The 17,854-nt window shown below is 40.8% G+C and overlaps 1 protein-coding gene across 6 annotated transcripts in view; it reads right to left on the reverse strand.

Moving 5' to 3' along the window:
- Nucleotides 1-1,883: 1,883 nt before the first annotated feature.
- The window catches only part of MYOCD (myocardin), a 90,365-nt gene continuing 74,394 nt past the window's right edge, over nucleotides 1,884-17,854 (reverse strand). For 3 of the 6 annotated variants that reach the window (XM_081027799.1, XM_081027796.1, XM_081027800.1), the window contains 5 exons: nucleotides 13,898-14,836; nucleotides 11,334-11,477; nucleotides 10,165-10,293; nucleotides 8,189-8,246; nucleotides 1,884-6,130 (listed from right to left, as the gene is read on the reverse strand). In XM_081027799.1, the coding sequence (XP_080883925.1) occupies nucleotides 5,559-6,130; nucleotides 8,189-8,246; nucleotides 10,165-10,293; nucleotides 11,334-11,477; nucleotides 13,898-14,836 (1,842 nt within the window). In that variant the 3' untranslated portion in view covers nucleotides 1,884-5,558. The remainder of the gene's footprint in view (nucleotides 6,131-8,188; nucleotides 8,247-10,164; nucleotides 10,294-11,333; nucleotides 11,478-13,897; nucleotides 14,837-17,854) is intronic. The other 3 variants (XM_081027801.1, XM_081027798.1, XM_081027797.1) reach the window with 2 other exon arrangements.

The raw sequence follows: 17,854 nt of genomic DNA on the forward strand, positions 1-17,854 counted from the left end.
TTTGGAAATAAGCAAAGTTTGACTACAGGCTCTGCCATTTTTCAGGTGTGTAATGTTAAGCAACTTACCCCGCTTCTCTGAACCTCAGTTTCTTCACATGTAAAATAGGGATAATAATAGTACCACTCCATGGTACCATTGTGAGGATAAAATGAAATAAAATACTTAACAGGCATAGCCAGTGCCTGGTATGTCATATAATCAATGAAAAGTGCTTACATCTCTTTTTAAAATAAACGTTTTATTTAAAAATATATATATATTTTTAAAAAAAGAACACATGCCAACTTTGGTATTTTAGCCATTGCTTCTTTTCTCTTCCTGGTAACCCACATTTCTTTCTGGTTATGTATAGTTGAGCAAAGGAGACCAACATGAAAACAACACCACACAGGGTCCCCATAGAGAACGTATGCTTGGTCTTTTGATTTCTTTCCAAAGCACCTCCTTGTGTTCCAGCAAGAGAGGGTTCCAAGCACCCAGCAAGGCACTGCCCTCTTTTCTCACTGCAGGCACATTGGAGAGGAACTCTGGAGAACAGTGTGGGTTCCCTTCCTTTGGAAAACGTTAGAATAGCACACAGGATCCACATTGTTTTACTCCCTTTTCCCATAAACACAAAGGAACTGTTAAACCATTTATAAGAAACTCATGTTACCAGCAGGTGGTTAAAATAAGCACAAGAGACATTCAGGAGTTTGTGTTAATCCGTAGAGGAAATGGCCAAATCCTAGAATCAGAAGAAAACTTACTCATATGCAATTGAACCCAATGAATCTTATTACAATTTCCCTGGCAGATGATAGCATAGTTCTTCCCAGATTGCTTCCTGTCTTAAAATAATCTTTTCATGCATAGTCTCTACCTGGCTGGGGTCCTCTGGAAATGTGGATTCTCAGAATCAAACCCAGCTCCTTAACACAACCTTAGCAGCTCTCCGACCTATAGGACCATCTTATTGCAGGACCTGGACTCTGCCACTTAATATCATCCATTTAATAAAGCACTAGCAATTTCAACATCAGAACCATCCTGCTGGTTTATACTGAATTTATAAGAAAACAAACACCCCAGACTCTTTTCACTCCAAGTTCTCTCATATCTGACAGCAAATAGTGTGCCAACTTTTGTGGGCTTCCCACTGTGAGGAATGCTGCGAAAGCCCAAGGGGGAGGCTGAGCTGCCTTCATACTCTGCAGCTTTTCTGCTAAGGGAAGGAGGCTCACTCTAGAAACACCTCCCCTCCACTAAGAGTTCCTTTTGTCTAGAGAGCTTGTTGTGAAGATTGAGGATATGGGATGGGGGCGGGGGGGGGGGGGGGGGGGGGGAGGGGGGAATGTTTCCATCTCCCTTCCCTGATTTTCAAGGGGCTTCTGTATCTGGCAATGAAAACAAACCCTAAAACGCTCACAAATGCTTTCAGTGATGGAGATATTGAAAGATCTCCAAGTGCCATACTGCTGCTGTTTGATCATGGAGAAAGAAACACAAGAAAAGAATGTTAGTGTGGGTGATAGTTTTTAACTAAAAAGGAGCTCTCTGCTCTCCCTTCTGGAAAAATGAAGACCCTTTTGAAATCACAGCTAAAGGGTTTCTGGCTTGAGGACTGGGAGATTCCCAGTGTTCTTGCAACTGCAACTCCCTAGTTACTCAAGATCTGAACCACCCTTACTGAGTCAATTTGGTATTGGATACATGAGAACATGTGTGATTTACACAGGTTAGACATCAGGTAATTATCCATTGGATGAGTAAATTCGATGCAGAAGTTTTCAGCTAGACAAAAATCTGTTTATAGGAGAGCTGATAGAGTTTAAATAATTTTTGAAAGCATTGTCTCAAATGCTTGGGATAGTTTTTTATTGTTTCTTTTTTTCAGATCGGAAATCAATGTTTTGAATAGCAAAGGCCTCCAGTTCCTAGACCCTTGACTATTCAGGTGGAGACTCTTGGTTTCTTCATTTACTGGTGCAGTAATTGCATTGTTAAGCATGGCTTCTCATCTAAAACTTTGTGATTCACTGTCCATCATTCAATATCTTAGCTGAACTGAGAGGTTGGTTCATAGATCAGGAAATTGGGACCTATCTTCTTCCCTCCCTTCCTTCCTTTGTTCCTTCCTTTCTCCCTCCATTCCTTCCCTTCCTTCCTTCCTTCCTTCCTTCCTTCCTTCCTTCCTTCCTTCCTTCCTTCCTTCCTTCCTTCCTTTTTTCTTTCCCCTCCCTCTCTCTCTCCCTTATAATAGAATGTGTGTCGTGTCAATAACATTGTTAGAAGCAAAACTGCTACTAATGATCACTGGCTTAATGAAAGCATTTGCACAAATGAATTTTCTGACTCAGTTGGGTAAGTATGAACCCAGGGAACTGCAGCAGCAGGGACTGCAGTCAAAATGGCTGCAAATGGCTGCAGATTTGCTTCACCATGGGGGTTCCAGGAGCATTAAGTAAACCACATGTGGTGATTTTCAGGCTCTAAGAGCATTAAGAAACATGAATGAGGCCATCTTTATAAGTCTCTGTACATCTTTTAGGCCCAATTTGTTGCCAGGATAAAGGATATAACTAAGAGTTTAAAAGAAATTAAAATAAAAATCCCCAATAGGAGACAGATGAATTAACATGGATTATCTGACCCACGGAGAGAAGCCAACTTCATCAGTTTTCTCCCAATTATCCCCAGTTTTATCCCACAAATCTCACATCTGAGCTATGAAGAGACAGAATGAATATGCTATATGGAGACTATGGGAAGAGGTTGAGGCCAATAATCTATGGGCCTGCTCTATGTTAAGCATGTTGGTTTGCAGTAGTAAGTGGGATCCATGTTTGGTCAACTGTGAAGCTTGTACATCAGTACCAGGTAGTATTCTAAAAAGATCCCAATAAAAGTGCAGGAACTTACAAAGTACAGAGGCCTCCTAACCATATCTATTCCTTCAGATATTATTGAAATACCGAAAGGAAAAAATAATTAACACTTAGATCAGAGTCTCAGAGTAGGCACACTATGATTTTGTTTTCCAAAGGAAATAAGGTGTGTGCATGGGCCAGGATAACATACAAATCACACAACATGACACATAAAAAATGTACTGACCAGCATGCTTTGTCAAGATCCAAATAGAACTTCAACATCTGAGGAATAAACAAATGTGAGGAATGTGTTAAAAGGGTTTCTTTCCAATAGCTTCATTTTCAAAGAAAAGTCTGGTAATTTTGCCTGTAGATTTTTTGGTCTGATGACTGACATAAAAGCAAAATGAAAAATTTACCATGTGGATCTTTTAAAGCACAAGATCAAGGAATGTTAAACGAGTTTTATGATCCTTTATGCTCTTCCATGAGAGACTGTATTACCATTTCCAGCTACTAATGGTGAAGCTGTTCTGTCTTTTCACATCCATATTCATTGTCAAGATGAGCTTGTTCATGGGAAGCAAGTGTCTGTGAGTCATCGGGCTGGGGCCATTAGTCATACACAGAGAGGCAATGTGTAGTCTGGTTGATTAATCAGAAACTCATAGTGAGAAAGGCCAAGTATCATTTCACAGCAGATTGAGGCTTAAAGGTTTTTGGTATAGAACTCTGTAACACTGCTTTTCAAGATACACACACGTGTATGTAAATATACTCATGCATGTGTATATGAGTATATATATATACATATATATACACGCATACATACACATGTGTATATATCTGTACACATATGCATAAATATATATATACCCCCCATCCCCAATAAGATCTGGCAGTTTTCAGAGTAGCAGTCACCAAAAACACTTTGTTCACACAAGTTTACAAGTTAACAATGGAATGACTTCTAAATCTTTATCAAAAAGAGAACTTCTAAAATCACAACATTTTTGGTTATTTTCTCCATAAGTGCACAGTGAACAACATTTTTTACAAAAGAAGAAAACAGTGTCTTAGTGATTTAAATAAAAACAAAAACAAAAAACCCCAGCAATAGCTACTTTCTACAGCATGCAACACTATAAAAACAGTGAGTTGGAGCCACAATGAGCATTAGAGAGACTGTCCTGACATCTGAGTTTTTCAACTCTCAGCAAAAGCATTAGAGGTAATGAGGAATGCACATGAGACCACTGTCTGTTTTTCCTTCCATCATTTTCAAAGTAATTGTATTTTTTTAAGAAACCCATAAGTAAAATACTCTCTCCTTATAAGTATATTTCATATCTATTTTTACCATATAATGATTTCCAATTTCCCCAGACCAACTGAAATCAACGATTGCTTTAAATCAAATAAGGATAAGAATGAGCTTTGGGACTGATGGGCCAAGTCATCAGTTTCTTGCTAAAGACATTCTTTCAACTTGTTTTATAGCAAATTATGCATATGAAGAATGAGTTCTCCAAGAGAACCCGGATTTTTAGTTTTTTAAAATATGGCTTTATTAGGAGTATGTCAGCTTGTTAGATTTGAGAAGTCTTCTCCCAACGTTAGGGCAGAAAAAGAAAGATCTTCAAAACAGGAGCAAGAAAGGATTGGTATCTTGAAAGAAGAGTGGGTGAAAGATAAACTGAGGTGGACCCCACAACACGTACCCTAAGAAGTTGGATCTCCACAAATAGTTCTGTCACAGTAACCTATGGTATTTACCCCTATATGTGAAGCATATGGTTCTGTCAGAATTATCCCTGATACAACTTCCCGAGGCTAGAGAGATCCTTCTGATCTGTTGAGGCGGTCATCACTAGTCTTTGGAACTAAAGGGGATTGTGTTAGAGAGCCTTCCATGTCCGGAGGTTCTCACCTGTTTCTCAATGCTTGTCACCACAGAGACAGAGAAAGTGATTGGACTAATGGTTGAGAAAGAGAGAAGTTCTGGGTGGGGTTCTCTGCACCAAATGCTGGTCAGTTTTTATCAGTGACCACAGAGTCATAGGTACAGGAGTAGAAACCACACCAATGGGGCATCTTTGTGGCCGAGGAACGCTGAGTTGATTTTGCTTCCCTGGGAGTAGATTGCTACTCCCTCTATTCTGCCTCAAGAACTCCCTAACTGAAACTGAGCCTGACTTGTATTTTAGAAGACAGGTAATGGAGATATAAGAATTGCCTCTATCACAGGTATGCCTTCCATAACCTTTGATAGACTGGTTTCCCTGTACTCCCCAAAGAGTTTACATTTTCTTTCCACAGTATGCCAAAAAATTCATGAGAAAAGCTTACAGGTGAGATTATACCCCAACAATGCCTAAAAAAAACGTATGGGCTAGAAGAAATCACTGGTGTTTGAAAAGGCAGTGAAATAAGTTTTTTTCGTTGTTTTTTTTTTCATTCTTGCACTGAGAAAGCACATTTTTAAATGCATTGCTGAAGTCAATAACAGTCATTGAATGTTGGTAAATATTACATTTCATATGTATAAAAAAGGACTCCTATTTGTTCTTGATGATTGTCTCCATTGCTTCTTTTTAATCTCCTCCTCTTCCTCCTCCTCCTTCTTTTGGATAATATACGTATTTATGGTTGTGTGCTTTCCCCCACGGAACTCCTATTGATCTTCCTTAGCACTTTTGGGTTCTACCACTGCTGTAAGTGAAGGTCCATGGGGGAATTCAAATTGAGATCCGTGACATCTAGGAAATCAATGTTGAAGATGCTGGGGCCACTGGTGGTAAGGGAGCTGAAGCTCGGTGTGGAACTTGGTGGAGTGAGGTCCAGCCACTCCATGGTTTCCCAGGGAGATTCAGTGAAGCTTAACTGAAGCCCATTGCTGTCCACAGAAGAAGGTGAAAACTGAGTGTGCATCGGGGAGAGGGGACCTGGCAAGATCTCATGTGCATTGAAGAGGTCTTCTGCAGCCTTCCCGGAGAATCCATCCATTATCCCATCGAAAGAAGGCTCTTCATTCCCAATTTTTAGAAGGGCAACATCGCTCACCTTTCCTAAGGGGCTCTGGGTATTTAATAAGACTTCGAGGTGCTCATCGCTGTCTGTGCCATAGTGATTGAAGGCGAGCTGGCCTCCTGAAGACGCTTGTTCAAAGGAGGCTGAGGGCTTGGGGAGGGCAGCTGTAGGGCTTCGGGAAGACCCAGGCATCTTTGGGACTTTTTGAAGACATGAATGATCCTCCCTGGCGTCAGCTGGCATTTCTGTTGGTAAAACACAATGGGAATTGTTACATCACTTCGAATAGAGCATGCCACACAAAACAAAACTTTGAAATGAATGAGTCACACTGAAATAGAGGAGATGGCTATGCTTCTCTGGTCATTGCCGATCACCCTGTCTCATCCCTAGACTGCTCTATATATGTATCCCCAATTCTTCCCTCTGGTCTCTTCCCAAATCCTTTCTTTCTAGAAGTTCCAGTGTGTGATTATCAAACTCTCAGAGCACCTTCCTTTACCTGCTCCTTCACTGACACCTGGCTGTCCCCTGAGGACACTGCATCCTCTGTTATACCCTCGGGGGGACTCATTTATTTCAGAGCCAGAAGATGAGTCTTCCTGGGTGCCATCCTGCGCCTACTTTCTGATTGTTACTCCCCCACCTTCTTGTAACTCCTCAGCATTCCTGAGGGTCATGCTGCTCTCCCCGCTACCCCCCACCAGCCTCCTGGTCACTCCTCCTCATCCATTGAAAACTCTTGCTCAGTTCATTGCCTTGTACCTATTTCAACTCTTGTCATTGTATGTGATTTCAGCATCCTCAGAAGTGACCATCCAGCTGACCTCTCAGTTCCTTGATACCCCCATCACCCTCAACTCCCGCAATTCCTCTATTCTCACTCTGTTGGACACACCTTGGACCTTGTCATCCCCAAATACTGCATCCCTCTGAAAGCTCAATTTCAACCAAAATCTCTTACCCTCAGTCCATCCTCTCCCATTCCTCCAGCTTTCTTGACTACAAAGATTGCTCAGCCACTTGGAGTCTAATCTACTATTTTGTCACCATCCATCAGCCCCTTCTGGTTTTCATTTCTTGTGCAGCCTATATTCTCTAGTCCACCATTATCATTACTCTCTTATCAATATCCTCTTTGCTCTTTTCTCTTCCACCATTCTCCCTTGGCAAAACTCCACACCTGTGTGAATCTTATCATCTGTTTTCTCTGAGCCTGCCCTGAATCAGCTGGATGTTGTAAGAGAAAAATTATACAATGAAGCTGACTGGTTTCACTTTAAATTCATGATGTTAGGCCTACATTTGGCACTAAATACTGCCTACCAATCCCATTGTGTTTCTCCAGAAAACTCATTTTATTCATGATTGATTCATAGCTTCTCTTCTTCCCTCAAATCTCCCATGCTCCTCTTCAGCACACTCACTCTTTGCTGACCTGCCACATACTTTCTTAAAAATACAAGGCTGTCTGAGATAAACCTTCTCATCTTTCATCATAAAACATAAGATTTTGTCCCTGTCTTTTTCTTCTTTCCTCTTGTTACAATGGAGGAATTGCCTGTTCACTCATTTGTTGTCCATCTCCCTTACCAGACTGCAGACCCCCCAAAAGTGGGGACTTGGTCCAGAGCAGCATGGAGCCTACCACCTGGACACCCCTTCTCTGAACATTTAAATGTTATTTAAGTGCTCACACGTGAGGAACTTTTTCTATCTACACGTTCTCCTTATGTGATCTTATTCATTTGTGTAGTTTCAAATTCGAGTTAGATACTATGTCATTTTAAAAACTAAATAAATGAATGACTTAAAAGGAGGCAAAAAGAATATGCTGGCTTCATTTTGTCTTGCTAGCTTGAATGACATTTAAGCATGAATGGGCCATCCAGTGGGAGATTACTAATTGAATTTCATTTTGAATAGGTAGCACAAAACTTGCTTTATCTGCTTTCTTCTTCTTATAATTAAGAAGATAGGGACATTGGGATTAGAACATTACAGAGAAATAGTACGGCAGGAGAAAACGGTTAGGGAAACAGGACTGAGTTGAAACAGGAAAACTGTTAAAATGATTGGTGAAAATGTTCCCAGGACAAAGAGACAAAGGCAGTGAGGAATCATCCATGAAAGCCTTCCTTTATCTGCTCCAAATGAGGACAGGAAGCTCAGATGGAGTGATCACTCTACCCATAGACTTTTGGGTCCAATTTACAGTGAGCATCTGACCTTAGTCCTAAGGGTGTACTCCCTTGAGGACAAGTGCAGAATATCCCGATGGGCAAGACACAAGGCAGTCTTACCTCCACTTTCAATGAGGACATCCAGGAGTTCGTCCATCTGTTGACTCCGAGTCATTTGCTATTGCAAATTAACCAAAGGAGGACAGAAGTTAGAAGGTGGCTACCTCTGGGGTAGAAAATTATTAGACGGAGCACCACGGATTTTTGAATTAGGTTCGCTAGTTAATTTTTCAATTGTGGTAAAATGTACACAACATAAAATTTACCATCTATTTTAGTGGGTACAGTTCTGTGGCATTAAGTACATTTACATTGTTATGCAACCATCATCGCCATCCATCTCCAGAACTCTTTTCATCTTGCAAAAGTGAAACTCTCTACCCATTAAGCAACAACTCACCATACCTTTCTCCTCCCAGCTCCTGGCAGCCACCATTCTACTTTCTCTCCTTGTGAATTTGACTACTCTAGAAACCTCATATAAGTGGATTGCTATAGTATCTTTCGTTTGGCAACTGGCTTATTTAATGAAGCATAATGTTTTCAAGGTCCGTCCATGTTATAGCATGTGTCAGAATTTCCTTCCTTGTGAAGGCTAACTAATATTCCATTTACGTATATACCACATGTTGTTTATCCACTCCTCTGCTCACGGACACTTGGGTTGCTTCCACTTTTTGGCTATTGTGAATAATACTGCTATGAACACGAGTGTAACTGGCTAAAGGTTTTTGGCCCTTTTTCTCACTTTGAAGTGACGTGGATCTGCCTCCTGATTGGGTGCTGTGGATGTGACCCATATTTCTCCAGTTCCTCATGGCCATAGATTGTGGAAACTGTCCACACTTGTAGGGAAAACACCCCTCCCCTCTGGCTCATCTGAGTTAACTAGAGTCTTATTTATGGAAGTCCACTTTGGTTGGCCTTTTTCTTTTCTTTTGACATCGTGAAAGATCAATTGATGTTTACAGACACCACAGACAGGAAATGAGGAGAACTGGAACATAGCCATCTCACTCCTCTGAGAGCCCAGTCCCAATAAACACAGCATCAATAATCAATACGGATGGGAGCACTGCTCAAAGAACCAGTCACTTGCCAGTCCAGGAGGCATTAGATGCCTAGAGGGTCTGGTAGGTAATGGAAATGAGCCAAACACAGAATAAGAGAGTGGGGCAGAGTGTAGAACACATGCTGTGGTCCAAGGAGGCAGTGGCTATTTTGTTTCAGGCGACTAGCAGAAATGTGGCTTCAGAGATGCCAGATCTCCTAATTTTTTCAGAAACAAGAGAGCCTACTTATTTGCATAAAATCTCCTAATATTTAAAATACTCTCTAAGTCGAGCGAAACCTAACTGTATGCAGGCTGATTTGGCTCTGTGGGACACCCCTATGCAGTAACTGGTATAGGTCTTCTGTGCACATATGAAGGACTAGCTGATACCTTACTCAAACTGAAGCCATTTGGTGTATAAGCTCATTGACTGCTTCGCTTTTTTAACTCTGTATTTTTAAAATTTCCAAACCTAAACGAAAGTAGAGGATACAATGAACCTCCATTATTATTCAGCTCTACAGCCATCAATATTTTGCCAGGAACACTGAATTTTGAAGCTAGGAAGAACCTTAGAAAGTGTCACCCTGACAACTGTGTTCATATATTTGAGGACCTATCTTGTGCCCGGAATGATGTGGCAAATGCTACATTATCTAGAATCCTTACAAAGTAGATACCAGCCCTATTTCATATAAGAGAAGTTGAGCACTTGCCCAGCCTTAGTGGCAGTGGCAACAGGCTGGTGGCCAAACTGGCATTGAGTCCAGGTACTGGGTGCCCAGACCAAGCTCTTCTCTGTCTTGGCCTCACACGACTTCTGTATACAGGCGACACCTTTCTACAGTTAGCATCTGGACACAATGCCCATTCTGGTGGGGAGGCACCAGACGTATTCAGTACCAGAATCTACTCACATGAAGTAAAACAAAGTCAATTTTAGCCAGCCTATTCGTCAATAAAGAACAAATTAGGCCATTACCTGCTTGACCGCATCTTCGTAGGATGGAGGCTGCGTTATCTCTGAAACTGCTGAAGTTGACTTAGAAAAAGTGGGGGATGGAATTGAAAACTTTGGCCCTGCTTTATCAGAAGAGTGTAAACCAGCCATCTGTGTGAGTAAAATGCAAAAGAGACAATCAGTTCCTGGGTCAGAAATGGTACTGCTTCTGTGTTAGAAACCATAGGCCACGTTTTGGAAAAATTGATTTGAGGAAAAAAAGAAAAGAGCTGGAGCTTAGAAAACAAATCCAATATATTAACAATAGTACATAACACCGTGCATTTATTGCTGGAGGCATCTTAGGATGGGAACCTCACAGATTCATTTCCCCTCTAAGGTGCATCCTCTTTTGTTAGAATAAATCAAGATGATGAAAGGAAATCAAGTAAAAGAGTCCAGTTCAATACAAAGAAGTCCATCAATCCAGGACTTTCCAGAGTAATTTATTCCCCAGGCGGCTTCATTCCTAACTGGGTGTACTGAGGAGAATTGGAGGCACTGTTGGGGGATCTCTTCAAGAACCCGCCTTGTGTAGTGTGAGTGTGTTCTGTGGAGTGCCTGGGACATTTCAGGGCCTCTGTCCCCAAAGGATGCCCTGCCCTGACTTGTGGGTTGTCGCACTTTTGTGTCATGGCCATCTTGGGTGTGCTCCTTCTTCTTAGCTCTTCACTGCTCCTTGGAGCTCCCCATATCCTGTGTCCTTCACATCCCCGATTCTTCTACCTGCTGTTAATGTATCATCTCTTCTTGTTTCTGCAGAGATATTTACACTGTGACCCCAACTTTCTGGATCCCTCCCATCCTTTCCACAGATCCATGTAACTCCGTCTTTCTCCAGCACTGTTTTTCCATGCTTCGCTGTTCCAATCTTTAACTTCAATGAAACTGGTTTGTTCACCATGTTGTTTCACAAACACATTATGGAAATTTTAGTCATTGTGACTTCTAGGGTGACTCCAGGAAATGACTCCTTGGAGTACCTCCTAACTTACATGTGTACATCCATTTCAGGCCTTTTCAAGGGCATTTGTTTCTATCTAAAATGCCCCTTATTTCTGCCTTTGAACCTTATCATTTGGAGGACAGGGCCACAGAAGAAAGAAGAGGCAAAGTCCATCCCAGGTTTAAGCCTATTTCCAGGTGCCTACCTTTTGCTGTACACCTGGGCTTTTGGGACAAGAGTTGCCCCCAGCACCATGACTGCTGTCTCCCTGGGCTCCGGAGAAAGAGGGGTGGAGGCTGGAAGTCTGGGGGGAGAAGCTTGGAGGATGGCCATCATGAGCCCCTGAGTTCTACAGAAAGAAAGAAGCAACAAATTAAATAATCACCAGTGGCATACTTGAAAGCAGCCTTGGCTGCGACTACTGGTCCTGGTATCTTATCTTTTCACACCTCCCTAAATTTCATCGCCCAAATCTCAAATCTGGTTTTGTATGTGTCACCTACTACCCCAAACCTTTCAGTGGCTCTCAAATATCCACAGCATAGGGTCTCTACTTTTCCCCAGGGTAAGTGTTCAAGACTCCACCATCAAGTACTATTTCCTTCTGCAAGCTTAAGTTCTACGAACCTCTCTATGAGCTTCTCTCTGTATGCCCCGTACATTCTACCTCCCTCTCTTGTTTGACACGAATGCCCTTTTCCTGACTCTCCTTTTTTAACTCTACACTTCTTCTGAAGTCCAACTCCTTCCCCAAATCTTCCCAGACTTTTCCAGCCCTTTGTGATCAATCTGTCTCCCCCTCCCCCATTACAATGCTTTGTGCAACGTTTAATGTCATAAGCGCAGATCAGTACTCTTATCCTATATTGCTGTTTATCTTTTTATCGTGTAATCACTTATGTCTTCAAAGAGTGTTTTGTAAGCCTTAGATCACTGTACAAACATTAGTTCTTCTTGAGAGTATTGGTATCATTAGAATTGAAGGTCTTATGGTCCGGAGCTGTTTCAAGAGTTGTTTTTATTACCTTTGTTGCCTAGGACACTTAGGCACATTTATATATTCAATAAATGTTGTCATTGATGATGATAATGCATGTAAGCCCCAACTCCTCTCAAAGTGTCCACTCAGGGGTGAGCATCATTCATTTGCATGTGTTGTTTGGGTAGGTTTGTGAAAAGTATTCTCGTTATCTACGGCCACACCTCATACTCCCAGGACAGAGAACATTCAGTGTGAAAAGGACAGGTATTTTAGAATCACATACTCAGGGGTTCGTGTGATCCTGGGCAACTGGCTTAGACTCCATGAGCCTCGTTTCTCTCAGTGGCAAATAAAGAGTATTGAATTGGAGCTCAAAAGGTGTGACAATTAGCAACTTTACTCATATTCATGCCTCTTAATACTCGGCACATGGCAGGAATGCAATTAATGTGAGTTTTCTTCCTATTCCCTTTCTAATAATATCGCTCTCAAGACCTTTGGATAACATAATTTTCTTTCCCAGATAGACTTAAATAGATGTTCCTAATAATTCTTTGGCGACATACACAAAGTAAAGACTTTGATGATCACCTTGGTCTAGTCTTTGAACTACTTACTCTTCTGAGCCATCTCCCACACTTCTACTCTCATTCTGTTCCAGCCACACTGCATTTCTATCTGATACTTGAACATTCTACTCATGCTCCCATTTCAGAGCCCTTGCACTTTCTGTCCTTCCTTTGCCTGAAATGCCTTTACTCCAAATATTCACAGGCTTTATCCTTTATCTCTTTCAAAAACTTGCTCAAATGTTTCTGGCCTTTTTACTTAATTTAAGTCTGCAAACTTCATAACTCCTGACCCCGCTTCTCTGCTTTCTCTCCATAAGATGTATCATCTTCCATTATGTATTTTACTTATTTTTTAAAAAAATTATTTCTGTTTTCCCATGAGAATAGGGATTTTCATTTGGCTAGTTCAGCACTAGTCCCCAGAGACTAGTAAAGAGCCTGGCACACAGCAGGTGCTCAGTAAATATTTGCACTCTGCAGACTATCATATGGAGAGACCAGTAAGGTTTGGTAACTTCCCATTTGGCTTTCTTGATAAATTGTTTTGGCCTATGGTAAGGCTTGATGCCAAGGAATCTTGAAAATAGGGGTTGGCAATCTACGGCCCTTTGAGCCAAATCCAGCCCACTGCCCGTTTTTGTAAATAAAGTTTTATTGGAACACAGCCACGTTCATTTATTTATAAGTTGTCTGTGGCTGTTTTTGTGATAGAGTTGAGTGGTTGTGACAGAGACCACAATGACCACAAAGCCAAAAATACAGAGATGCCAAAAAAATGTATACACATTTTAAGAAAGGAAAACTGTATTAAAATTGTAATACTCAATATATACCGATAACAAAAGATGACTACAAGTCACATTTGACTTCTGCAATTACAAGAGGTGCTCACACTGGTTACCATCAGCGTCCAGACACTTTTGATTACAACGAACTACTGCTTAAGAAACGCTGACCAAAGTGTCCACTTGTATACATTTTTTGGGCACCCCCAGTATTTATTACGTAGCTTTTTACAGAACAAGTGTGCCATGCCCTGTCTCAGAGAAGCAAGTTGGTCAACTGTCAAGGCTTGAGGATCTTGGTGTCTGGGAACTGTGGTTGGACTTTTGGTAGAGCCTTCCCAGAAAGTTCCGTGAGCTCTGTAGCAGTTGCAAATCCATATCCCACTTCCAGGAAAAGGGGAGCACTGAGCATGGGGCAAGGAGATCTTACCTGTGCAGTACACACCTGGCTGCTGACAGGTGAGGAGACCCTGTGCCCTTCTCCTTGAGCGCCTGAAGATGAAGGTAGGAAGTAATGGTTGTTTGGTGATGGGGGCAAACTGATATGCTGTGGGCTTTTCACAGCCCCCAGTGGTGAATGCTGAGGGGAGCACTGAGGACTGAGAAATGTGGAAGAAAGTACGTTGGTCTGACCTGAGGTCTCCACGCAGTGAGTGCTCCCAAGGGGCAGGAGTTGAGCAGCTTCACAAGCCTGTGGTTGGCCATCTGAGTTGCTGCTTTGTCTTTTCACAGCTATTTGTTGGGATGCATAAGGACAGCTGGAGATGGCATCTTCCTTCTTGATGGGGGCAGCCAAGAAAGGCAGGGGCTTCTTCTCGGCACAGTTGTTCCTCTTCTGCTTCTGCAGCTGCATCCGCAGCTCTTCCACGTGCCTTTGTTCTTGCTGGAGTTTCCAGGTGAGCTCATTGATCACCTTCTGCTTCTCCACCAGCATCTTGTCCTTCTCGGAGTCCAGCCCATCCAGCTCGGAAGGAATGGAGCCCCCATTCAGACTGCTCATGAGGCTCTCTTCGGGGCAGACGTGAACCGGGGACGGGTGCAGGCCGAAGGACGGGGACGTGTCGTTGAAAGTGTCAGGCAGGGACCCGGCCATCGACAGGTCGGACGAGGCGGGTGAAATTGGGGGGCTGGAGCTGGTGCTACCGAAGTGGTAGAAGCCATTGGATAAGGCACTGGTGGAAGGGGAGGACTGGTAATTGGGCAGCGCGTTGGTGGGCGTAACAGGAAAAGTGACAGTCGTTATCTCACCGAAATTGGGCACAGAATTCCCGGAATTGTCCTGGAAGGGCCGAAGCCTGTCCATGAGGGCCGTCTTGGTGCCTGACACCGGCAAGCCCCGTATTCGAAGCTGTTGTCTTAATTCAGAAACCTAAAGAAACCACGGCATTGTTAGTGGGCTGTTTAATGACGATCTTTTAAAAAGTGTATTTATTATCATGTTAACTTTAAAACATCACAAATGGAATTTCACAATGTTCACTTCTCTTTTGAATACTTTTTTATTTCCTCCCCTGCACCCAATATAAATCTGTTTTGTACAATTTTACTAATTTTTTAAAAATTTGTCATATACCATGTTTCATGGTTCCAGAATTGTAGAAGAAACATCCTAGAAATGCAGTGCTCAAATGAACCACAGAAGGTACCTACTCTACTGCCGTCCAACCCCCATCCTGGTCTTTATCTTCATTTTACAGATGAGAAAATGATACCTGTCTAGGTTTAGACATCAGCCCGCAACCAACCATCCTGAAGCATGTTGCCCCTGGAATGTTCTGCCACCCAGGTGACTGCCCTCCCCACACGCCCTCTCTGTGGGTGGTTCTCACACCACAGCAGGCACCAGAACCACTGACCGTGGGATTCAGCATACCGGCTGGGCCCCAGCTTAGAATTTCTGATTTTGAGGGTCTGGATAGGGACTGAGAATGAGCATTCTTGACAAGTTTCCAAGTGTTGTGGATGCTGCTGGTCTTTGGACCAGTTTTTGAAAACCACAGTTCTACATTAACATTTATGTCCTAAATTTAACAACTGGCTACGTTATAGTCATATATTGAGAGATAGCATGTATGGAGATAAGACTACCAGTTCAAATGTTGGCAGTGCCTCTTACTAACTCAGTGACCACTTTGTGCCTCGGTTTCTCTTCTGCAAATTGGAGATAATTATACCTACTTTATACATTCTTGTGAGGATTAAAATAGCTTAAAATCTGTAAAGCACTTGGAATAGTGCCTGGCAAATGGTTGGTGCAGTGCAAGGGTTTGTTATTATTATTATGTGGACACACATGCAATTATTTAATCCATGCATTTTTTTGATAATGTTCATAAATTTTAACCATCTGGCATCTAAAAATATGGAAACTCAATAAATAGTAGTGCATAAAAATGATGAAATGCTTTGGATCTATTAAAACTGATGCTATAAATATTTGTTCATATATAATAATAAATGTTTTTTTCATATATATTTAAACCCATGCTTACAGATGAAAATATCTGGGTAAAGATACGCTAAAATGTTAACAATGGTTTTCTTCTTCTGTATTTCCTAAATAGCCTACATAAGCATATTGCTTTTATAGTTAAAATAGGAAATATATTAAATACTTAAATGTCAATAATTGCATAAAACAACTAGAAGAATCCATATGGGGAAATAGTCTTCTGATATTCTGTAGGGAAAAATCTTTTGAGCATAAAAGGATAGAAATTAATAATAAAAATATTGACAACCAAAATTGAAAAACCCTATAAGTCACTAAAAAGATAATGCAAATAGCAATCTCAGAAACAAAATAATTGCAGGACAAATAATAAAGTATTAGTATGCTCAATGTATCAAGTGTGCTTAACAATCCAAAAGAAAAAGATTGACACCCAATATAAAAACAGGTCATGGACGTCCTCCAACCTATGACAAACAAAAGATAAAGACAATTTTTCAATGGCCAATAATGTGTGTGTATCATCATTAGTATTCCAAGATATGCAACTAGAATAATATGTACATATTTTTGTATTCATCAAATTGACAAATAAATTTATAATGACCCTTTGTTTTACTGAAATAGCAGCAAACATAAGTGAATAAAAATGTTTTCTTTTTAAAAAAGCTCTGTAATACTTTACTACCTTGCTATTCCAAGTGTGATTCCTGGACCTGCAGCCCCACAGCATCTGGGAGTGTGCCAGAAACAGAGTCTCAGGCCCCTCCCCATACCTACTAAATCAGAAACTGCATTTTACCAAGAGCCCAGGTGATTCAGTTTGCAGTCAGACATGCTTGGGAAGTGCTGCTTTCACATACTGCTTTGGGGAGTAGATTGACATAAATGTTCAGGACAGAAATTTGGCTGTCTGTATCAAGAACTTCAAAAAATATTAGTATGTTTTGGTTCAGGAATTCCGTTCCTATGTACTTAGCCCAAGGAGATAATCAGAGAAATGAATAAATATACGTATGTACACATTATATTTTCAATTGGAGGCAAAAATTTGGAAGCAACATGTCCAATAGAGGAATGTTAACTAGGTGGTGAAATGATATACTGCTAGGAAAAAAAGTTTTTAAATTGAATATTAATAATTATGAAAAATGTTTGTGATATATTAAACAAAAAAGCATGTCAGAAAATTATGTTAACATAATTATTTTAAACGATTATTTTAAAACAAAACATGTTCATATGCATTTCAAGTCTAGAAATATAATCTATAATGCCATCTGTAAGTCCATTGTCTTTTACATTTTTTCTATGCACTATTATATTTCAATAGCAAACATACATTACTTTACACTCAGCTAAAACGTATTCTACAAAGATGTAACAACTTACATTACCATAAACAATAAAATAGTCTATCCTCTCCTCCCTCCCCAGTTTTGCTAGCATCGTTTTATTATTTTCTTTTTTATTTGCTTGTTTGAAAAAGTGCAAAATGGCAACTCATTACAGTTTTAATTTTGAATTACTTAAAATTAATGAATTCTACATTTATTTTTAGAATCTGTTCTGGCACTGAATAATTTAAAGTACATTATTAAATAGTGCAGCTCATATTCTAGAAGCAAGTGAATACTTAAATGGAGTTCAGTTTACCTTAAATTTCAGAATATTATGCAGTGTGGGCTGGCTTGGGACAAAGTTTTGTATACACTTTTCCTACATTCATTGGTGTTTTAATCATTGGTGTCTTTTTAAACCATTTAATGGAAAATTTTAAACACACACAAAAATAAATAGAAAGTATAATGAACCCTATGTACCCATCAACCAGCTTCAATAATTATTAACTCATGCCCAATCTTGTTTCATTTATACTCTAAATCACATCTTCCCCTACATTTCCCAAATTATGTTGCAGCAAATCATATAATT

This window comes from Rhinolophus hipposideros (assembly GCF_964194185.1).
Source record: "Rhinolophus hipposideros genome assembly, chromosome: 20".
Lineage (NCBI taxonomy): Eukaryota > Metazoa > Chordata > Mammalia > Chiroptera > Rhinolophidae > Rhinolophus > Rhinolophus hipposideros.